At 38.6% G+C, this 24260-nt stretch overlaps 1 protein-coding gene across 22 annotated transcripts in view; it reads left to right on the forward strand.

The window, feature by feature from the left end:
- Positions 1-24260, forward strand: part of LDB2 (LIM domain binding 2) — a 400597-nt gene that overhangs the window by 305160 nt on the left and 71177 nt on the right. For all 22 annotated transcript variants that reach the window (XM_082462629.1, XM_082462644.1, XM_082462640.1 and 19 more), the window contains 2 exons: positions 14969-15141; positions 21830-21952. In XM_082462629.1, the coding sequence (XP_082318755.1) occupies positions 14969-15141; positions 21830-21952 (296 nt within the window). The remainder of the gene's footprint in view (positions 1-14968; positions 15142-21829; positions 21953-24260) is intronic.

The raw sequence follows: 24260 nt of genomic DNA on the forward strand, positions 1-24260 counted from the left end.
AAGAAGAATACAAAGAGTTGTCAAAGATTTGAGAAAATAATGACAAAGGCAAGAGAAATGCACCTAGATTACCGTGCCCTGCTGTTTTTTACCTTTGGGATCTTGGACAAGTTGGGCGGTGCAGACCAGTGAACGAAGTTAGCCCCGAGTTTGCTGGAAAGGGAGAGAGCAGGGCAGGGATGGCCCCTGAGCCCTCTGTCCTCAAAAGCAGCCATCTTGCAAGTTCCTTTGTGAAAATGCTTAGAATCATCTTGTTTTTTGTGTCAGTGGTGGAAGATTTATACAGCGAGGTGGTGTCTGGATTTCAGCCTTTGTTCTCGCCTTCAGTAAGCAAGTATTGAGGACTTGGTGTATTCAGGGCCCTAACTCTGCGTCCCTAGCTGGTGGTGTCTCCGGAGCACTGTTGTGCCCTGGGAGCTCAGCTAGACACTGAATGTCATTTTTTTCCATTTCAGTTAATCCCCAAGGTCATATGGAAGGAAAGTAATATTATCCCCATGTAGCTAGTTTATGATCAGCCACCTAGGTACATAACACATGTGTATTGACATGGAGGGGGCGGGGTCTACAGAGAAAAAGAACAAGTGGATCCATTCTCATTAACTATCTTAAACTGCGGCTCCCTGTAGCAACAGAAGTGGGTTTGGCCGTGTTCTGTGTGATTTCACAGCCTGTGTCTCTCATGCTACCCCAGGCTGATACTTCTCTAGCCATCTAGTGAGGAAGAAAGAGGGTGAAGCCCAGCACCAGCTCACTTTACAGGAAGGTCTGGGGACCTTTTATTGAGCAGGCAGTGGAGAGTTACATACCTGATTCCTCAGCCTGGGAAGTAGCTCAGGAGATGCCTCTAGATCCCAAACGCAGCCATCCCGCAGCTCCTGTGCAGCCCGGAGTAACTCCCACCCAACACGAGTTCTCCTGGTGGCCTTGTCTCCCAGACCCACAAACCTCACTCACACGCGAGTGCCTGGCCAAGGGTTTCGGTGTCTCTGTCCCCCCCTCCCCATTCTCCTCATGCTCACCATGCTTTCCCCTCTCTGCCTCCCACACAGAAGTTATTTGGGAATGTGTCTGCCCTTCTCTCCTTCCTTCCATTCGTCCTCCATCTCCCTTCCTTTTTTCTCTTTCTAGCGTTTATTCACTGTGTATTGAACACAAAGTCAATACTCAGGTATGTTCCATGTTATTTAATCCATATAGAAAACTACCACTAATAACAATGATAAAATAATAAAATAACTATTATCAAGGTCTTTATGTGCAAAGTTCAGCCATTCAATAAATATTTAAGTGCCTACTCTATGTTCTGAGAATATAGCCAGGAGCAAACAGATACAGTTCCTTCCTTCTTGGAGCTTGTATTCTAGTGAAGGAGCAGATAATATACAAATATAATATGTGGTCAATGCTATGAAGAAAAACTAACTAGGGTATGATGAATAATTCATCGCCTAATTAATAGCCAGAGGTGAGAGCATTCTGTCGTTGATTTTATGTGCTCTCTACAGAATCCCTGTGAGGCTGGCCCTGTTCTCATCCTCACCTGGCAGATGAGAAACCCAAGGTCAGGGTGATTAAGTAACTTGCCCAAGGTCACACAGTGGCAGAGCTGGGATTCAAGTTCAGGCCGGGTGGCTCCAGGTCCACGCTCTTGACCCCATGGCGCACTCCAGGGAAGAGATCAGGGCTAGTGAGGCCCGGGGGCAACAAGGCCGGGAGGGTCCCTGAGCCTTTTTGTCAGTTCTTAATAGTGACAGAGGAGAAAGAGGGGAGTGAGAGAGAAGCCAGAGCTGTGTGCATCAAGATGCAGTGGACCTGTTCCAGCTCCTGTGGTCCAGGAGACGTCTGGAACCCTCATCTCCCAGTAAGATGGCACCTCTCCTCTTGGAGGTGATGGAGTGCAGACAGAGGCCAGAAGTGTCGTTTCATCCTGGGAGGTGAAGCCACAGTCCCCTCACTGAAAGAGGATGGGCAGCTTCAGGGAAAGAGCTATTGGATAATGGTAGAAAGTGAGGGTTTTTTAATGCTGTTTAACCCACGAGGGACATTAGCCCCATGCTGGTAACTGGGTACCAAGGCTCAGGCAAACCAGACCCATCCCAGAACCCACAGAATGCCCAGAAGCTGCCTTATCTTGCCTAAATCCTCTGATTTTTCTGAAAATCTGCACACAGCATGTCAGATTCCAACAGCTGGCGCCCACGTGGTTTTACCAGACCTGGGTAGGTGCAGTTGGGCTGTTAGGTCTTGCTGCCAGAAAGCCTATGCAACATTGAATTCACTGTCAGAATCGCTGTTCCTTTCCTTGTAGACACAATCTAAGGGTCAGAAGCACAGCCCCCAGTGGCTTTGGTGGAATGTGAAGCTGACCCTTTTACAGCTTCTCATTTCCAAGGATTTTTACTTCCCTGTAAAATGCCCCTGGAATGCTGACTTGACTTGCAGATGGTGTCTTTCTTCCTTTCTTTCTTTCTCCCTTCCTTTCCCTTCCCTTCCCTTCCCTTCCCTTCCAGCCCCTTCAAACTAAGTAGTCTCAGATGAGATGCTTTTTTACTTGTAAAACTCAAAATTAACTTTAATCCCAAAATGAATCTGTCAAAATGACTAGTCTCTGATCCTTAATTATCTGGACTAGAATATTCGGATATGAAAATTCCCTATATGGGACCCTAAAACCTTTTTTTCTTCTTCTTGTGGTTTTGGTTCTCCAGCCCTGAGTTTTGAAAGTGGCTTTACCTCTGTATTAGAAACCTGCGTGTATACATAACCAGTTTGGGGTTGGCAGCCTGTCTAAATAGACATGCTAAGTCCACCTCCATCCATTTGCCAAATGTCTCTTAAGTAGCTATTTATGTCACGAATGCGCTGTGATACTGAGATGATCGAGAAATGTTCCCTGCCTTCAGGGAATCACAGTCACTGATGGAAAGACAATAAACTGAACGATTCCAGTACTGCAGGGTAAGCCATACAGTCTGTGCACACACAGTGTTACGGGAGCAATGACATGCATTAAACGCTTAGCAGAGTCAGGCTCTGTGCTAAGCACTTTGCATGCATGATGTTATTAATACCTGTTCACTGAATTCGTGACTATTCTATTCCCATTTGACAGATGAAGACACTGGGGTGTAAAGAGCATAAATCGTTTGTTCAAGGTCACAAAGTGAATAAATGAACTTTCACTGCAGCATCCAATTTTAAAATCACTTTAAGAATACCAAGGAGATGAGAAAACCATAATTCAAAAAGAGTCATGTACCACAATGTTCACTGCAGCTCTCTTTACAATAGCCAGGACATGGAAGCAACCTAAGTGTCCATCAAGAGATGAATGGATAAAGAAGATGTGGCACATATATACAATGGAATATTATTCAGCCATAAAAAGAAACAAAACTGAGTTATTTGTAGTGAGGTGGATGGACCTAGAGTCTGTCATACAGAGTGAAGTAAGTCAGAAAGAGAAAAACAAATACCGTATGCTAACACATATATATGGAATCTTAAAAAAAAAAGAATGGACTTGAAGGCACGGGGAGGGGCAAGGGTAAGCTGGGACGAAGTGAGAGAGTGGCATGGACTAACATATACTACCAAATGTAAAATAGATAGCTAGTGGGAAGCAGCCGCATAGCACAGGGAGATCAGCTAGGTGCTTTGTGACCACCTAGAGGGGTGGAATGGGGAGGGTGGGAGGGAGGCGTGGGACGGAGGAGATATGGGGATATATGTATATGTATAGCTGATTCACTTTGTTATAGAGCAGAAACTAACACACCATTGTAAAACAATTATACTCCAATAAAGTTTGTTTTTTTTTTTAAAAAAAAAGAATACCAAGGAGAGAAGTGGAAAACTTGGACGGGAAAAGGGATTCTCCACCACAGGATATGGTGCTTTAGCTAAAATTTGAGGATGCCTAAGACTTGGGATGAAACAGAAGAGGGAGGACTAGGATATCCCAGGCAAAGTGTGCTGTGTGAGCAAAGGTTTCGAGGTGTGCTGAGCACGGAAGCACTAAGGGAGCGGGTGAGGTTGAAATGGAGCTGGGAGGATGGTGGATACAGCCAGTTTATTATTTTAATTCTACAAACATTTCCTGTGACTTCAAAATCCACTTTAAAGGGTCATGTTTTATTAGCTTCTATTTTAGTGACCACTTAACACCTTACAGGGAACATCTTGTATAATATCCAGCCCTGGGATAGGGCCCAGTTTTACCCACGTTTGCCTCTGTCTCTGCAGAGAGGAAATCATCTCTTTTGCATCTCTTGGCATTGCTAAAGGTTGCTGAGTCCTGGTTTCGGTTAAGTTTGAAATCACACACATATGTCTGTTTCTCAGGCAACATTTCTTTAACCCAGTTGAATTGTGCTGATATTAAAACACAAAATTGAATGACTTGTGGTGTCTCCATGGGTTTGAGTTTGAGAAGGCCCAATAAATCATATTGAAATGATTTCATAAGAATTCTTGATGTTTGGCACCTTTGAAAAATCAAGGAATGGAATTTTTTCTCTTCTCTAGTCTGGAGTAGTTTGTTTTTGTTTTTGTTTTTGTTTTTTCTTTTAGTCAGGTGAAGGGGTTTTGGGTAAAAAGATCCAGAAAATGGCAAACCATCTGAAAATGTCAGATGTGGATGGTTCACTTGGAGCAGTAACCCCATGAGCTGGAAGTCTGTAATTAATTACTTAATTTCATCATCTACATGTAGAGAAAGCTTTGCATACTTTAGGGCTGCCACTTTGTAAGGGACACACTTTGTGATCTAAATGGCAAAAAATGCAAAAGTTAACACTGTTCATTGCTGGTGAAGTTGTGGGTAAAACATGTACTATCAGGGCAGGTGGGGGAGTAAATTGATCACAGCATGTGAAGGGTGATTAGCAGTACTTAGTTAAATAAAATATACTTTTTTTCCCTTTTCAGTGTCTGTCCTTTTGGAAAAAGTTGAAAAACTGTCTATGTCCCTCAACAAGGGAATGTTTAAATAATGAGTGAAACAGCTGTATTCTGGAATACAATCCAGTGATTAAAATCAATGTCTTAGAACTTAGATGTCTTAGTCTTAGAACTCAAAGATGTATTATTGAGTGAAAAAAGACAAGTTCCATATAGATAGATTTATTATATAACTTTTATGTAAAACAAATAGAACAAAACAAAAAGCATGCACATAAAATGATATGTGTTATCTATGTGGATGTATAAATGGAGGTAAATGTATAATTTAAATATTTACAAGGCTACATAACATACTGTAACAAAGGTGACCTGGGGAGGGGTGAAGGCACTGACATTGGTGGGTACAGGGTTGTCAGGGAAACTTTAGACTCCTAATAATTGTATTAGTTAACCCTAGCTTCTTCAACAAATAAAACTCGATATCTCAAAGTCCAAATGGGTATTTCCAGTATGTGGCAGCTCTCCTCCTGGTGGTAATCCAGGCTCCTCCCATCTCCTGGCTACTCCATCCATGGCGGGTGGGGGTCCATGGAATCCTCTGCTGGGTCTTCAATATCTGGCTGTTAGAGGTGGGAAAGAGCTTGCCAATTACATGTAGAATGATTTTACTCGTCATTTCTGAAAGTTGAATATTCTTTCTTGATGTCTACTTGGTGGAAAAAAAATGAAAACAATGAGAACGTCCATGGGCATTGGTTACAACTCCATCACAAGGCAGCACCCAACTGAAAGGGAGTTTAAGAAATGAGGTCTACTCTATGCCTAGAAAAAGAAATCAGATCTAGTGAACAGTTAGTGAGTCTCTGCAACAGTACTGTATTAATTTTTTGGATGTGTATTACTTATGTAATTAAAAAATTAATAAAAATTAAATTCAGGCATAGAAATAAACAAAGATTGGTTGATTAAAAACAATAATCATCCTACTTTACCTCATCCTGACCCCAAGTAGCTACGCAGCTTTCTTCTCTAGTCGTCAGATTTTTCTGCTGTAAAATGAGGATGTGGAATATCATCATGAATAACCTTATTACATTTATTAAATAATTGTTAGTGCTTTGTATTATATTTTTCCCACATATGTTAAGTGTTATTCATAATCACTAATCAGGAGCTAATCAGTATCACCATGAGTTGAGTTCATTCCTACTCAAATCAGAGAAACATGTTAAACATATTCCTTTTTTAATAGTATTTTTGAAATATGGAACTAGCTAGGGTTGCATTTTGAGATTTTCAGAGACCCACTGGGATTAGAAAATGCTATGGGAGTCACTGGACTAATAAACCTGAGGTCTTCTCTGGCTCTATCATTCTAATTTAGTAGCTAGGCTAGTGCCTCATATAGAACACTGCTTTCATGGGTATTTGTTAAAGAAATTAGTGAAATCATAAGTTGAATTTATGCAAAAATTTATTTTAAAATATATGTGTGCATGTGTGCACAAGAAAAAGGTTTATACCGAGTACAAAAATTATTCAATAATTGAAAATATGTTAATAGATAGCTTTCTAAAGGAACTTAGACAATCAACTCAATAGTAAGTGAGAAGGCATTTGATCAAATTAAACACCCATCAGGATTAAAAAGGACAAAATCATAAAAACAAGATGTAGAAAAAGAATTTGATTTTCTTTCCGTAATAAGAAATATGATCAGATCTCAAATCAATATATAGTACTTCCCTTAATCCTAGAGGAAATTCTCAAAAATATTAGGGAAATAAAAAAGAAAGCCTACTACTTTCCTCATTATTTAATACTTTTTTTTCTCAAAGAGCTGTTCTAACTAGTGTAATAAGATGAAAAATTAATGGTATAAATATATTTGAAAGAAGGAAATACATAGATTTCTTCACCTAGAAAACTCAAAAAAATCTTCCAAGAACTATTAAAGCAGTAAGAGCATTCAAGTAAGTGTCAGTGTTCCAAATAGAAATATAATGAAAAAAATTATGTTAACCATTCAGCATAACTAAAATATTCAAGCATTGTTAGCTATTTACCTATGGAAAGCTACAGAATGATTTTGAGGTAGAAATAAATATTTAAACAAATGGACAAACATTTCATGTTCCTGTACAGGAGGATTGGGTATTTTAAAGATGTCAACCCTTTTTTTAGCAAATTTAAGTTAATTTAAACCAACCTCCTTCCAATTTTTCTTGGGGGGGAGAGGGACGGGGGAACTTGACAAAATTATCTTAAGGTTCATCTTGAAAAATAAACAGTATAATTATGAAAATGTTGAAATAAAAATAATAACGAGGGCAGAAATAAATCTACCGGATGTAAACTACATTATAAAGTTTGGATAACTAAAAGAATATTGTACTGTCATAAGGAAGGAATGAGAGAACATTATGTAATGGAGTAGTTCATCCAGCCAAGCTCTTCTAAGGTATAAATATGTAAGATCTGATGAAAGCAGCAGCCCAAATCATGGGAAACGCCCATATGCTCCTTGACACATGCTGTCTGTCCCCTGAGCCAGGACTACTCTCTTCCCCCTGGTCCCATGTGTCGAATTGATGTCTTTTCATCCTTTAGCTTAGGTCTTTCTCTGACACCTCACTCTCTCCCCATCAACCCTGCACCATGTCCATGAGGCATCAGTAACTAGAGCATGGACTTATTCTGAAAGTCAGTAAAGGATTTCAATTTCATACTTAGAGGGTACTGATTCATGGTAAGAGGCCCAGCCATGGCTGTGGACCTCACCTGCAGAATGTTATTATCAGTGCTTTGGATAAAGGGATAAAGAAACTTGGCCCATCATGAGAGGCACACAAGTGAGAGAAACACCCTGTGGTAGAGCTGAAAAAATCGGGATCCAAAATTATCTGATTATGCCAAAGCACTGGTTGAATTAAATAAAAGGAAATGAAGTAAGGGTTACAAGTAAGTTCTTGGAACTTGGAACATGTAAATCCATTCATGGACTGCACCCATTCATTCAGCAAATATGTACGGGTCCTAAATGTGTGTCAGGCGATGGATAAACAGTGGAAAACAAGAACAAACCATGACACACATCTCATTTGTCCTTAATTAATGAATTAATAGCTCTAACAATTGCTTGATCAGCAGCTCCCTAAGAGCGGGATGGGCTTTATCACAGTCATCGTTGTTTCTCCAGCACGTATGTGAGGTGGTGTGGCAGAAGTCTTTTGGTAGAAAATGGAAGAAAAATGTCTATTAGATTTCTGGGAGGATCAAAAAATTTTGTGGCGTTTTGGAACCATGTTGACGGATGACACATTTAAAAACAGTACCTTCATCAGATCATAATACATTTAAAAGCAGGGTAGGTCCATCTGATCACATCACTGGCTGAAACCTTCCAGTGCTATCTCATCGCACTAAGATTGACATGTCTGCCCTTTGCCGTGGCCAAGAAGGCTCCAGATAATCTGACTCCACCTCCTTCTCTGAGCTCATCTGTCACCTCACTCTCCTTGCCTGTAGTTCTTCCACACTGCCTGCTTTCTGATACTACGACACACCAAGCACCTTCAATTCTAGCTTATTCCTCTCTTAAGGCCTTTGTCCTTGCTGGTCCTTGGGCCTGGACCTTTCCACTGCCAGATGCTCACATGGCCTGTTCAGTCCAGACTCAGCTCCATCAACACCTCCCCACTGCAGCCTTGCAGACCAGCCAGTCTAAACTAGACTGTCTTCCTTCACTACCAGCTTTATTCTCTGTCTTCCCACTTGTCTGCTATTTATCTCCATCACCTAGAACAATGCCAGGCCCGTAGCAGGTATTTAATAAACATATACTGAATGAAAGAATCTTTGAAATAGCAAGAAAGAAGATATTTAAATCAGACTGCTTTGCTTGAGAAAAGAAGTAAAAGGTATGTTAGAATGAAAATAATGTTAATTTATGGAAGTAAAATGAATTTGGCTTGTTTTCCCTTCACTGAGACAAAGGAATCTGCCTTGAACCTGTATCACCCGTATCAAAGTTCAAGCATGTCTTATTTCCATTGTTTTGACTATTTATAATGGTTATTTATAAGAAATAAAAACATCAATATTGTTTATTTCACTACTAAGCTCATTTCCATTTACATGCTAGCATAATGCGTTTACTAATTTCTGAATACAGATAAGTCTAAAGTTGAATGAATCTTCGTGTTTATTATGTAGTAGAATTTTTTATTTATTATGCAGTGGTGTTTCAGTAGTAGAATTTCCTTTTGGATTTCTGAGGTACTGTAGCTTTAGAACAACTGTATAAAACTAAAATTACTCAGACTTAGGCAACCAGTTTATCCACTATCTTGTTTATGAAAAATTGTTTAAAAATCAGAGTTACCACTTGTTTTAATATAATTGACTTTGCCTAATTAAAAGCACAAATGCGTTGTGTGGTTATATGGTTTTCGCTTTCCAATGAGGTAGAAAATCTTTAGTTAAATAATTGTCAAGAGTTAAGTGGTACTAATATATTGTTAGTTATAAGCATTCTTCTTATTCCCCATTTTAATTGGGGTCCTCAACCTCTTACATTTTTCGAAGTGAATTTTCTTTGAAATATGAAATTACAGGCATTTAGAATATAAATGATGGCCCCAAATCAAAGGTCTTAACATTGGACAATGGTTTCTCAAAGGACTTGGAGAACTTCAGAGCGCTTAAGATCTGAACATTAGAACTGCAGTTTGGCAAGGGTATTTACCAAGAGCTTAGAGTCACACCTAATAAACTACCAGAGAGTTAGAGATTCCCCAGACAAGGAGCAATTGTTACATTGATTTCCCTAGAAGTATCTGAGTATGCTTGTTTCACCACAACCTCATCAGGTTTATGTTTTAGTCTTTTTATTATTATTTTAATATGTATCATACTTTGATTACTAGTTTGAACATTTTCCCATATGATCATTTTTGTCTTGCAATTTCTTTCATGTGAATTCCTTGTAAACACCCTTAAGAGTTTAAGAAAAAGTTTCAAAATTATTGATAGAGACAAAATGCTCCAAAAGGCAGATGCACAGTAGTTTATATCATCTCAGTGATTAAGAGTTCCCAATGAATCCATTTGGTTTCTAAATGGGGGGGAAAAATCAGCTAATATCTACAGGTATCCTGTAGGTACCTTAATGTCTACAAGTAACACCTACAAGAAAAGATAGAAGCTAGATCCTGCCTCCATAGCACCATCAGCCCTATGCAAGAACTCCTGGGGAGCAGTGCCGTTGCTTGGGGACAAGACAGAACAACAATGAAAAACTTCCCAAGGAACTGGAATTCAGAGCTCAACATCCAAATTAGCTAAGGATAAAGTGTTAGCTATTTCGGACTAATAATGTTTACCTACACAGTAGAGCATTATTTAAACATTCTTTATACAAATTTCAGGCTCCTGAATAATTTAATCTGTGATTTTCTTTTCTGTTTCATAAACACATGGATAAATAACATTACCGTATTCCACTCACCTAATATCACAGAAAATCTTCCCATGCTCTCTTACTCGCCATACTTTCCCTTTCCAATTTTTGGAGCATTGACCTAAATGTGTTAGAAAAATAGAATCAATTTAATAATCTATTAGAATCTTAATCTCTCTTCAAGTATAGTTGAAAGATACGATCCCTTTCGTGGAGGCACAATGTAGATTTATACATATCAATATTTAAATTATTTTTAATTCCGAAGACTAAAGTATAAATGTAAAGCTTAGGTGCAGCTTATGAGTGTGACAGTATAAAACTTAAATAGATGTAGAATTGTTGTGGCTGATGAGTCAGGAGACCACGGGGTCTAAATCTGAAATGTTCACTGATTTAAAGTCATTTATATTAGGCTGTGCAGTGTGGTTGCACAATTTATTAAAAGGACATTTTAATCTTCTTGGTGCTTCAAAAATAATAAAATTGTATATAGAATTCAGGGTTCAGAAGAAAATGGCAAAGAGTTCAAAATCATAAATCTATTTTTTAACTTTAACTATTTTCACATTGTGTTATAGATACTTAGATATTTGTTATTAGAAATGAGGTGTAAAGACAAGGACAAAAATCTATCTTTGTGTTTCCAGCACCTGCCAAAGAGCTTTACACCTACTCTGGGTTCAGTGAATGTTTATAGAAGAAATCAGTGAATGAGCTAGAGGGATTTCCTCAAGCACATGCAATTTTTTTTTTTTTCTGGTTGTTTGTCGCATTCACTGTACATTATCTATATGTTGCACCGTGTGTGTGTGTGTGTGTGTGTGTGTGTGTGTGTGTGTGTGTGTGTGTTGTATTTTTGACTATACTCCCTTGCAGAACAGAAGCTTTTTAAAGATAATCTTTATGGTAGACAGAATAATAGCCTCCCAGAGATGTCCAGCCCGAATCCCTGGTACCTATGAATATGTTACCTTACGTGGCAAAAGGAACTTTGCAGATCCAATTAAATGAAGGACCTTGAGATGGGAGATTATCTTGGATTATTTGGGTGGGCCCAGTACAATCACAAGGGTCCTTAAAAGCTGAAAAGGGAGGCAGAAGAGGAAGTGAAAGTGAGGCCATGAGGATTCCATCCACCATTGCTGACTTTGAAGATGGAGGAGGGGGCCACAGCAAAGGAGTAGAGACAGCCTGTAGGTGCTAGAAAAGCAAGAAAATTGAGCCTGTAGAGAGAAACGCAACCCTGCTGACACGTTGATTTTGGCCCAGCAAGACCCATGTCAGATTGTCAGAACTATAAGGCAAATAAATGATAGACAGATGATAGATAGATAGATAGATGATAGATAGATGATGATAGATAGATAGATAGATAGATAGATAGATAGATAGATAGATAGATGATAGGTAGATTTTAAGCCACTAAGTTTGTAGTAATTTGTTACAGCAGCAATAAAAATCTAATAGTCTCTGACAACCCCTTTTTCTCATCACTTCCTCCTTATTTTATGTGTGTTCACGCCTCCATTCCATGCTGGAACAGGACAACATTAATCAGGATTCTTGTGTTTGCAAATCACAGAAATCTAACACACACTCAAGCAAAAAAAGGGGGGGGGTTATATCTCCCATAAGTGGGACCTCCAAGGGATTGAGTTGGCTTCACTCCCAGCTAAGACAAGGCCCAAATCAGTCCACAAAGACTCTTGGTCTCTCTGATCTGCTTTCCTCTATATGCAAGCTTCAGCATTTCTACAATTCACATGCTTTTAGTGGCAAAACTGCCCTCTTTCTTTCAGGAAAGGATTCTAATTTGCCCATCTCTGTAGCGTAGGAGGTTGAAAGTGTGCTATGGTTATCCATTGCTACACTTAAAAATGCCCCAAGACTTATTGGCTTAAAATACAAACATTTCTTTTATTTACTCATGATTCTGCAATTTGGGCAAAGTCTGTGGAAGGCAGCTCATTTCTGATCCGTGTGAAACCAGCTTGAGGCAGCTCATTTGGGGCTCAAGGATCCACTTCCAAAATGGCTTCACTCATGCAAGCTGGTGCTGGCTGTTGGCTGGATGCTCAGCTGGGGTTGTTGTCTGGAAAACACAGTTCCCCTTCATGTGGCTGCTCCACATGGCTAGGTTGGGCATCTCACAGGATGGCAGTTTTAGAGTAGTTGGACTTTGTACATAACAATGGGTTTTTCCCCCAAGCACAAAGTGGAAGCTTCTAGGCCTTCTTAAGTTTTGGCCCCAATAGACACAAGGTCACTTGCACTACATTCTGTTAAATAAAGCAGATCACAGGGCCCAGTCCAGATTTGAAAAGAGGAGACTACATACACAAGATCATGAATTCCATTGTTGTGGTTGGTTGGGGCCACCAGAGTAGCAGTCTACCAGAGTGGATAACAGAGCTTTGTGAGTGATGGTCCAAGTAAGACCATCCGTTTCCAAAAAAATGGTACAGGCAGTCCCACAAAGGAAACAGGACTGAAAACAAACCTCAGGTATCCATAACAATCATTTCCCTCAGTGCTAGAAAGTATTCCATGAAGCAAAGCTGAATTTCCCTCTATGTCTATTGACTATGCAGCTTGTACATTTCCTGGAGGTGGAGACGTGATTAAAAATTTAAAGTTAAGGAATTATGAACTTTTTTCCCATTTGACTTTTCTTAAACTATGAATGAAAATAATGATATCATAGAGCAAACACTACTAAAAAGAAATTAAATTGTGCAGGATTCATGAATAAACTATAATGTAGGCTAATCTGGTGATGTTTATTTGCAATAACCTTTTTAATGTGACAATTCCTTGGATATTGTAGTAAAATATTTTCACCCTACATCTATATTTTTATGGTTTGTGTTTATTTTCCACAGTATAGATCCCCAAATGTCAAATTACTAGAGCTGATTTATGGTCATTAGTTTTAAGTTAGAATATTTGAAATGCATTTAATTAATTTTAGCTGTTTAGCAAAGTACAATAAGGTTTTTCGCATTAACAAAGTTTTCTTTATAATATATCAGCTATGCATATGTTTAAGGGTATGATGGACTCAGATTACTCTTATTTGAATTTTATATTTAGCAAATAAACATGCACTGTTGGGGATTAGGCAGTGTTTAGAAAATGTATGTATAAGGATTATTTAGGATGAAATTGCCAAAGATCCTGGAATATTTAGCACACACTTGTTGATTGATTTCACTGCAGTAAATATGAAGCAATAACAACTATATAAATTATTCAGAGACTAGTCATCCACATCGGGATTCTTTAGAGATCACTTCAGAAAACAGTTTGGCAGGGTATTCTTTTTATAGTTTTTTTTTTTTTTTTTAAATCCATGTACAAAAGAGATATAGATCCATACGAAATGGATAAATACTGATGCTTTTAAAATGAAATTAAACATTCAAGTGAAAATTGCCTGATTTTTCCTACCAAAGCTCTCTTTGGTAATTTATTTATCTTAAATATGATTTTTGTCTTTCAGGAAGCCTTATATAGTGAATGTTAAGAGATTTATTAAAAACCTTCAATCGCTTGAGAGTGCTTTAGTACTTTGCCTCAAAATCTGCACATAGGCAAAATTCCTGATATTATGAGTTGGGATTTTCAGTGTAAGAGGATTTAAAATCTCTGCTAAAGCAAGGGCTTGTTAGCTGTTTCTAAGCGTCATATATCAGAGGGACCCAGCTACTTACCAATCGCTCAAACTAAAATAGGGCAGGACAGGACACGTGGAATGAAAGAGACCAATTTAGACCAAGTGGAAGGTATCAAGTTCTCTGAAAATGGCCCTCTTATTCTGGAAAGATATTTTATTCAACTCCAGAAGCAGAGAGAGTAATCAGCGCTTACATAGGTATGGATCTCTTTGTACTTGCAGATACTGATCACTTTTTAAAGATTTCCCTTCATTAAAGCAATTGGAGACATGGTGTTGGAAAGTGTTTTAGTGGTTGGGTGTTTGCAGATTTGGAGTTAGAGACCCCGGTTATCTACTTATAAATCATGTGACTTGGAAACATTCCTAACAACTTTTTCTTTTGTAATAACCTTTTTGGGTCTCAGTCCCCGATTCTCTTGGGGTTGTGCTAAAGATCCAATGAGTGAAGGCCAAAATACTTCACATACCACAAAGCATTACATTATCAAAATTTATATTATTATGACTACTACTACCAATAATAAAACATGATTGGGTAACTGGTCTGCAAACAATCCATTGAAAAATCCAGGTGAATTGGATCTGTTTTATTTTTTGAAAATATTTTAACTTAGAGAACACACGTGAGGTCCAAAGTAGTCAGTACATTTGCCACCCCTTATGTTTAAAGTATTAACTCTTACATTACTGACTTTTGATGGACACCAAATCTGGAAAGATGACTGTATAAATTTTTCCTGAATATTAGGGATTTTATTTTATTAACTGTAACCGAGAAGGAACATGGTGGGTAATAAAGAGAAATTTGCCTCCTGGTATGATTTGTATCCAGTTGGAAGTCTGGCAATGGTGTGGGGCATATGGGACCATCTGGATATTTTTGTTAATGGTTTGTTTCTCTGTTGTTTCTCTCCCAGCTATCGGCAGGACCCTCATCCCCCGTTACTTTAGCACTGTGTTTGAAGGAGGAGTGACTGACCTGTATTACATCCTCAAACACTCAAAAGAATCCTACCACAACTCATCCATCACGGTCGACTGCGACCAGTGTGCAATGGTCACCCAGCACGGGAAGCCCATGTTTACGAAGGTACAGGGCGGGCTCGGCAACAAGCCTTGGTCTTCTTTGGGTGCATTGAAGCATAGTAATTATGGTTGTCTTCTGGAACTTTAACCTGACTTCTCACATCTCAGACGCTTTCAGCACTGTGGGGTCATCTTTTTTGTTTGTAACATGACAAGACCCTATGGTGAACCCTGTTCTAAGGGGTGTGCATGTGATACAGATCCCAGGGAAGTCAAACATGATAGACCCTCAAGACTAAGAGAAGAGAGTTTTGGCTGCCTATCAAACTTCGGCTGCTAAATTAGAATTTTGGTGTTTTTTAAAAATTGAGATATAATTGACATTTAACAGTGTATTTGTTTTAAGTATATGAAATAATGATTTGATATATGTGTATATTGTGAGATGATTACTACAATAAGTTTAGTTAACATACATCACTACACATAGTTACAATTCTTGTGATGAAGACTTTTAAGATCCACTCTCTTAGTATCTTTTAAATATATAATATATTAAACTAATATTGAATATTAGTTTTGTTACTAAAATTAGACAATTTTTAAAGCTAAATTCAAATATTAACAAGCAGGGGGAAAAAAATCAACAAACCACAACTCAACTAGCCATAATCTTTAAGGAACACAAAAACATAAAAATGTAAATGGAGCACTATAGACAATCCCTTTATATCTTCTCCCAAGGAGAAAAATTAGTAAGAATAAATATTTAGTCAAAGAATCTGGCGAACGGAAGTTTATTTTAATGAACACTAGTTCATCACATTTTGACTAAGATTCAATGTGAAACTAATTTGTAATATCAACGATAGCAGCTATCTCTTTTATTTGAAACACAAATGACAACCCTCTCTTTATAGTTAAGAGAAGTTGAATTATCAGGGTTAATTGCAGAAGCCCAATTATAAAACTGAAGATGTGTTTGTTACTTATGCACCATTTTGCAGAAAGAGTAGCTATAAAGTGTTTATTATTTAAAGTATTCTTTGATCATGGTGCGATTTAACCTTTCCGGTGCCCATGAGGGAGTAAAAAACCAAAGGAAATGCTTAAAAAATGCAAAAGCAAATCATTAAATGCCATTGATTTTATGGTATCTTGATTTTTGTCAATAGACATTTTAAATGTGGAAGAGGAGATGGGTTTTTCCCTTTCTTCCTTTTTAACAGTTGAGCAGAGAGGAAAGTTCCCACTGCATGTAGAAGGCCATGCTGGAAAGAGCGTTTTGCTGTGTGGAAAAGAATGATCACCTATATGATAGTTTACTCTGTCTGTGGCTCACCTATTTTCGGAGATACAAAACACTTACATCACCTTGTGGATACTTGAGCCATTTCTAGCATTACAAAGCCTGAGCACTGCAGAGAAAGCCTTTTTTCTGTTGCTTCGTTATCGTTTGTGTAGGCTTATTGTTACTTTTAGGTCATTCAAGAAAAACACACCAATTCCTTATGCTTTCAGGGAAAAAAGAAATCCGTGATATGTAAATAAAACTTTCCCATAATGAAGGAGCTACTTCCAAAGCCTGTAGCCGCTGAAAATAAAAATGCATGTTGAAATAGCGCTTTCATCTATTTCCTCAATTTCTTTCTTTCTCAGACCAAAACTTTTTCAGCCATGAGCACCGTCAGTTGTTCCGAAGATATAGTGCTGTACATTCTGGACTGGTTTTAAATCAAAAAGAATCCAGTTCTTTCGATGACTTGATAAAGTGCTTTTTTCATTCAAATTAAGAAACTAAGGTTTTCCTCTGTTGCATTCTCCCCTATCCTGGAGCACTGCCCTCTCAGATGGTACTCACCTCCCGGACGGGACAATCTCCCGAACTCAGCTCTCTTGGTCTCAAGCTTTAATTATTTAGATCACCCATCTGACCCTACTCCACAGCAATACATTTGCCAGCTCCTGTGATGAATATTTCTATACTGTGGTGGAAAATAGTCCTTTCTGGGAAATGTAGCTTAGCTGTGTGGACTTCGTCCAGATGCTAATTATGCACATTTATTTTTAGAAAATTCCAAAGCATTCATTTTTTTTTCTCTTTTTTTTTTTTTTTTTTTTGCTCCTTGGTGATTATTATACTACCCAAAGAATCTTTCCAATTTTTCTTTTGTTCTTATATTAATTCAGAATAAGTCATCTTTATGTAATAAAATAATACGGCTATTTAGTAGAAAACAGGGGGCTAATGACATTTCAGTATCACAAAGTAAAATAGTTTGGAATTTTTTAAAGGGGAGCCTGCTATTAGTACGTGGCATTACTTAGCACATTATGTGAGGCACTATCGCATTGTTCTAATTTAGAATATCAATAAACTCTAATTCTCCAAATAGCATTTGACCCAGCATTTCTTAGTTGCTTTTATGAAAACGTGGTCAACTGGTGAATCAAAAATCAGCCGCAGTCCTAATCAACAGTAATATTTAATATTCCTCAGGACCATACTGCATGTTTTGCAATTTCCTGATCCTAGGAACATTATAGATTATGGATAAATATGTAATTAGAGTTTTTAAACACACATTATGAAGGCTTTCTTTTCTGTATTCAATTTCGAATCAAACTGGAAACAAGGCTTAATAATCAGAAGAGCAGTCACCAAGGTTTTCAGAGTCAAAGACCCCTTGAATTGTATTTGAGGGTGTGAATTCTGGCAGATAGTGAAAGAACTCCTCTCTGGGGTACATGTTGGGTTATTTTGGGGGCTCACAAACTGGAACCATAATTACAGCCTTTACTGGACACCCTTATCACTTCTGTAAACATAGGTTTATGTTTTTTTCTGATCTCAATTATTTATTATGAAATTATTTACTACTGCAGAAAAGTACCGTGGAAATACCAACCAGTTTTCCAATATGAATCCTCATTCATGCCTTTGACAGTTAGGTCATCATTCTTACCTTAGCCTGTACACCATGTTACCATGTTATACTCCAGGATTTATACATTTACGCTCTTATCCTGACTCTAACCAAATTACTATAATATCAATGATTGTATTGCTCTAATAAATGTATATATATATGTATTGACATATGCATTTACATATGCAGCATCTCAAAGTAAAACACAATAAGCCTTTTGCAATGGTTAATCTAAAAGCACTAGTCCATGCATGCTGTTCAAAGCATAAAGGCCAAGAAAATTAAATGAACATCCCCACCTAAAAAGTACATTGTATTTCATAAAAGCTTCATGAGAATCATTTTATTATACAACTACATGGTCAGTATTGCTTTACAATTAGTCAAAGAAAGAAAAGGGTTAAAAAGCTACCGGTTAGTTTGAGAAATGTTCTTTTTTAGTTCTCTTGTTCCTGGCCTAGTCTCAAACTAGCACGTGATCTGCTGAACGCCTGCCAGCCTCTTTCTTGTTGATCCTCCGGAGACCATCTGTGCTGGGGGCATTGATTAGAGTGTGTCTGCTGGGATTACATCTTTTCTGTTGCCATGCCAACTAATCAGCTGATTTTGGTTACCACAGAAACAAAATGTCAGAGCTCACAGTACGGTAACATGAATTCAGCACAACAGAAAATGTTTTCTTAATTGGGGACCCTTTTGATTTTGGATTCCAAGTGAAAGGCAGCTTTTTTAAAAAAAGGCCAACTTTAGATAAAAGCTACATTAATTGTATTGATTATAAGGAATGCACAGAATTTTTCTGAAAAGAGAAAACATTAATTCGCCTTCATAAGTTATGCCCATTTTTTTTTACAATTTCCAAACAAGGAATATATACATATATATTTTTTTTTTCTTAAGTGCCTCTATTCCATTTGCTGATTGTTGCACATAAAATAAATCACAAAGCCTTCAGTTTCCTTTAACCTCCATGATGGGGGCAGGGGTTGGAGAGACTGCATAGGGCTTGGGTGGAGGCTGTGGGTAGAATTACTTGGGGAAGATTAGCAGTGACCAAATTCTCTTCCATCTTTTCGTTCAAGGAAGTCAGTCATCTAATTTCCCTTAAAGAAAACACCCAACACAATCAACTTAGATTCAGTTCTCAGGATTCCTCTTTTGCACATGCTATGCCTTGGATAAAGATGATTTCTTGGTTTTGGCTGAGAAAGGAGGAGTGCAAGGCTGTTGAGATGTTCCCTTTTGTAGGCCCGTAGCAGTTTGCCTGCATGAAGAGTCCTCAGCTGGTTTGCTATGTCACAGTAAACAAAAAACACAGTTTAACTTGACCTTAGAGCTGCTGCAATTGAGTAATTCATCAGACGAACTCCATCCAGGCCTTCCCTTTATGAAATTCTATTCCAGTAGAAGTAAACCGAAACCACTCTCTGCTTGGGTTTATGGTTCATAAACACAAAACAAACAGATTAGATAATAAAAAAAGGATGACATTTAACTGGGCTAATATTTGTTTAACCAGCCAATAATCCCCCCTCTTTAAAAGAAAAGGATTGTAGCATCCAGATATCCCTTCCCTGTCCTGTATTGTCAATACATTTCTCTGTCAATGTCTGGCTGCAGTTACCTCCCCTTTGTGAAAGCCTCCACTGCAGGTGGCTTCTGTCATGTTAACACTCCAGGGGGAATTGCGTGTCTTAATCTCCATGCAACTCTTTTGAAAACCTTGGTAAATTAATTCCGATGCTGATGAGGCTCTAGAGGAGTGAGGTGGGGACGCTGAAGTCTTCCCCAATGTCACTGTGCTTGACTCTCATGGCAAAGTTGCCAGAAATGAGGCTCTGAAAACCACTCAGCCAAGGAGTTTTGGGGCAAAGAGCCCAATGCCTGAAATTACCCACAGATTCTGCTAATTGGCTCTGAGTTAGAGGTCTTCACCCAGATTATCAATAATTATCTGACAGTGCTTCTGAGACCTTTGATAAAATGAAGATGGCAGATGTTATTAGCATCTTTCTTAAGTGGTACCCTATCAACACGTTACTAATTCTCCTGCACTGGTATTTCACTTGTTTAAAGAAAATATTACCTTAAATTAGAGAGAATAGAAATCACCTAACCCAGTGCCTAAGACATAGTTGGAACTCAATAAATGGTGGCTTTTTGTATTAAATTCCCAAAGAAGGAAGTGATTATTAATATTTCATAAAAGGTTGATATAAATTGCTAATTATCTTCATGGACTATAGTTTTAGAAATGATCATTTTCCCTATTCAGTTGATTGCTTTTTTTTTTTTTTTTTAATGTGTAGTGCAGTGATTTCCAAAGTTTTGTTCTTTTCTCAGTCTGAGAAATCTTTCTTCGAAAAGGCTTGATCAGAAGTCCAATATTTAAAACAGATAAAACTGAAGCTGTTCTGGTTGAGTCTAGAAAGTAGTGGGAATCTCAGCATCCAGGCGGAGGCTAAGCTTTTCCCAGCAAAGCCCCTGAGACACTGCTCATAAACCCCCCAGGTCTCAGATAAGACATTACAACAACCCCTGGTCTAGGGTTCTGTGTTCTTTGGGTACATGTCTTTCATCTTTAAACTATCATTTACTGTCACATACAATACTAGGCAATCTATATACACAATTTAATTCAATATACTTTCCCAACAGTCCTACCTAAGGATATTATTATCCTCATTTTACAGATGAGGAAACTGAAACTTAAGGAATTTATTTGTTTTTCCCAAAGTTGCAAAATAAGTGGAAAATAGAGTCAGGATTTGGATTTAGGACTTTCTGATGCCAAAGCCTCCATCCATTATTTTCTACTGCTTCTCTAAGGCAAACATGGGCTGAATAATGAACTGTAATTGTTTAATTACAACTGAACCAATATTATGCCTCCACTTCCTCTCTTATATAGTTGAGATAGAATGAGTGCCATGAGACTACCCAGCATTTTCTTTCATTTCAAAGTCATTAACAGTGAAAAGAAAGGTAAATAAAATAAGAACTACATGCCAAAAATCATCTGACTTTCAAAAGAAGATAAAAATGCTACCCTGTCACTGATCACTCTATCAAGGAGTTTCTGAGCCTCAGAAACTCTGTCTCATTAATAATATATATTTTTCTTAAATTAATTTGGCTCCCCCAAAGCCTGGCCCTTTACGCAAGCAGAATTTGTCATGGCTGATAGGATGTGATTCAAGGAATATATTCTAAATGTGCCTCTATTTTCCACGTGTCACTAACTAATACCCACAGCCTTGGGTTAAGCATTGCCCTCTGGCATTTCTCTTTGGAAATGAAAACTTTCTCTGGTTGGGCAACCTTATAGTAACTCATACGTAAGCAGGAATACTTTTATTAGATACTTTCTCCCAGAGTAGCATAACCAAGATTAGAACAGAGTTCAAACTCCTATGGTAGAAGCATAATGAAAGTGGAGAAAAAAGGAGGTGAAAGAGTACCAATTTTGTGGGGGACACACTGTGTGCCAGGAGTTTTTGACATATCATTGCTATAAGATGGCTTTTGTCTGTATATTTACAAATGAAGAAATGGGGGCTCCTGGAGTTTCAGTAGTAACTAGTTGAGTTACCATTAGCTCATGGCTAGTGAGCAGCTGTGCTGTCTTTTGACCCCACTGATTCCAGATCTCACACCTGTCTTGGTTCTCCTTGGATACATCACCTGTGTCACATTTTTGTCAAGATCCAGCACCGCCCAAAGGGAGTCAGGGAGACCACACTGAGTGGCTGACCTGTGAGTTACAAAAATGTGGTGATCACAAAGTACCTAATCACTGAGTCTGTTGTTTGTTGCTTCCAGGTGTGTACAGAAGGCAGACTGATCTTGGAGTTCACCTTTGATGATCTCATGAGAATAAAAACATGGCACTTTACCATTAGACAATACAGAGAGTTAGTCCCAAGAAGCATTCTTGCCATGCATGTAAGTAACTTAATTTCTATTTTACTACCTTCCTTTCATCCCCTCATTTTACTCAAAAAGGAGAAGCCCCACTTTCTCACCGTGAAAGAACTCCCAGAGTCTTCACACTTTAGGTGATTAACTCTAAATTATGAGTTTTTCCTCCAACCATTTTCATCCACAGGCCCCTTTCCCCCTCCTTTGTTTCTGAGTTTGGTGCATTGTGAGCCTTTTTAAAAAATAATTTATTATTTTAAACTCCAAATTGAGGTTACCTCAATAAACAGTTTGTACTTTTCTTAAATTCCGTGCAGTCATTATCAAGCACTGCTCTGCCTGGGCTAATAAACCTGTTGTGTATAAATGGGCAAAGAAATAGAACAAAGAGTAAGAGAAACAGTTTCCAGTTTTGATTAGAACCATCCGGCAAGACTTGGGGCTCACATACCTCAGGTCCGTGTCAATGCCCTTCCTAACCACAGCGCTGGGAAGGAGCAGAACACCTGGGGTCCTCTTGGTTGCATTTGGCCATAAATCACATCAAATTTATTGAGCACAAATGAGGTGCAAGGGTGGATTTGATGCCAATCTAGAGAGATTTTTTAAAGGTACGACTTGGTAGGAACTCGTCAGGTCAGTCCCTTAAGAAGGAGTCACATAGCATCAAATTAAATAAATCCCTCTTCCAGAATGCGCGATGCAGCAGTTTCTGCGAAAATGCTTTGGAGCAAAATCAGACTGAATGAGCCTGATTTTTTTAAGACCCTGTACAATGAAAAGAGAATACAGTCACGGTAGTGAGCGTTTACTGGGTGTTTGATACGCAGGGCCTGTGCTAAGCATTGTGTACACCTTATATTTAGTCCCTACAGTAACTCGAAGAGGTGAATTGTTTATTACTCCTATTTTCGAAGTAAGGAAATGGAGGCTCAGATAGGTTTAATAAGTTGTCCAATGCTTTTCAGCCCAAAGGGGACAAAACAAGATTTCGATTCAGCAGGTTCTGGCTCTAACACCCAGGCCGAGAAGCTGTCTGTCTCGCCTCTGTTCCTACCCAGGCTGTCTCCCCAGGCTTTTGTCCTCAACACCCTCCTACCATCTGGTTTGTCCACTCTCTACCCTTTCCGCCGACCCTGTGCTTCCTGCTGTGCACCTGAGTGCGGGACACTCTCCTGCTACATCCTTTTTGCCCATCCATGCCCGAGTCCTCCTCAATTTTCAAAGCCCAGTTCACACCCTTCACTCTCCTTGAAGCAGTCTGGAATAGCCATACTTATTAGTCTCAAAATAGACAGAGAAGCAGCAGCGTAGAGTAGTGGTCAGGAGCCTGGGCCTGAGAACACACGGGCTTGAATCCCTGTTCCTGTGTGACCTTGGGCAAGTGACATGACATCTCTGTTCTTCCAGTCCCTCGTCTATAAAATGGGTATAGTAATAGAGCCTGCCTCAGAGGATTGGTTTGAAAATTAAGAGTCAATGCACATAAGCGCTTAGGCCAGTGCCTGGCACATAGTAGGACCTCTGCAAGTATTGGTGACTGGCTATCAGCAACAATGGCCATGACGAAAGCAAAAATATCCTTCCATGGGTTTATTATCATCCTGTCTTCTAACTGCAATGTGAGCTCCTTGAGGTCGACCACAACTATTTGATGCGTCGCTATAGAACCAGCTCTTCCTGGAACCTGGAAGGGGTTCAATAAATACCAGCTCTACATCCACAAAGGATCCCCTTTCCAGAAATTGGCATGAAAAATGACAAGCTCTGACTGTTTCTCCTACATTTTATTTATATACACAAAGCCAGTTGGTTGTATCACTGAGAGAAAAATTAAAGTAAAAAAAAAGAACAAATTAAGGTGTTGGTATAACCTAGATGGTCTCATGAATGCAGATGTGGAGACAAAGGGATGTTTACTTAAGACTTCCTCTGTTTAGCAACAGTTTACATCAATTTAAAAAGAAGGAAAGACAAACAGAAAGAAAGAGCATCAACTAAGAGACTTTACAATGGAATCCAGAAAGAATTTTCATTTTTTTCTGGTCAAACTGAACATTGGGGGTGGCCCGCAAAACATTACATCTTTTTTTTCTGTGGCTGATACTTTGGAAAATATTATGCATACCCTTGCAGTCCTGCAGGATGAAAATTGTTGAGGACATCTATTTCTAGCCTCCTCTTAATGGGGAAGAGAGTTAGAATTTTTTAATATATGTGTATATTTCATGGCAGTTGCAAAGTTTTCACATTTAGTCCTCTTGACTCCAAGCTGTTAAAAACAACACTGTCACAACACGCAGCAAAGGCCAGTCCTAAAGCATGGCTCTGC

This window comes from Balaenoptera physalus (genome assembly GCF_965194825.1).
Source record: "Balaenoptera physalus genome assembly, chromosome: 5".
In the NCBI taxonomy this organism is placed as follows: domain Eukaryota; kingdom Metazoa; phylum Chordata; class Mammalia; order Artiodactyla; family Balaenopteridae; genus Balaenoptera; species Balaenoptera physalus.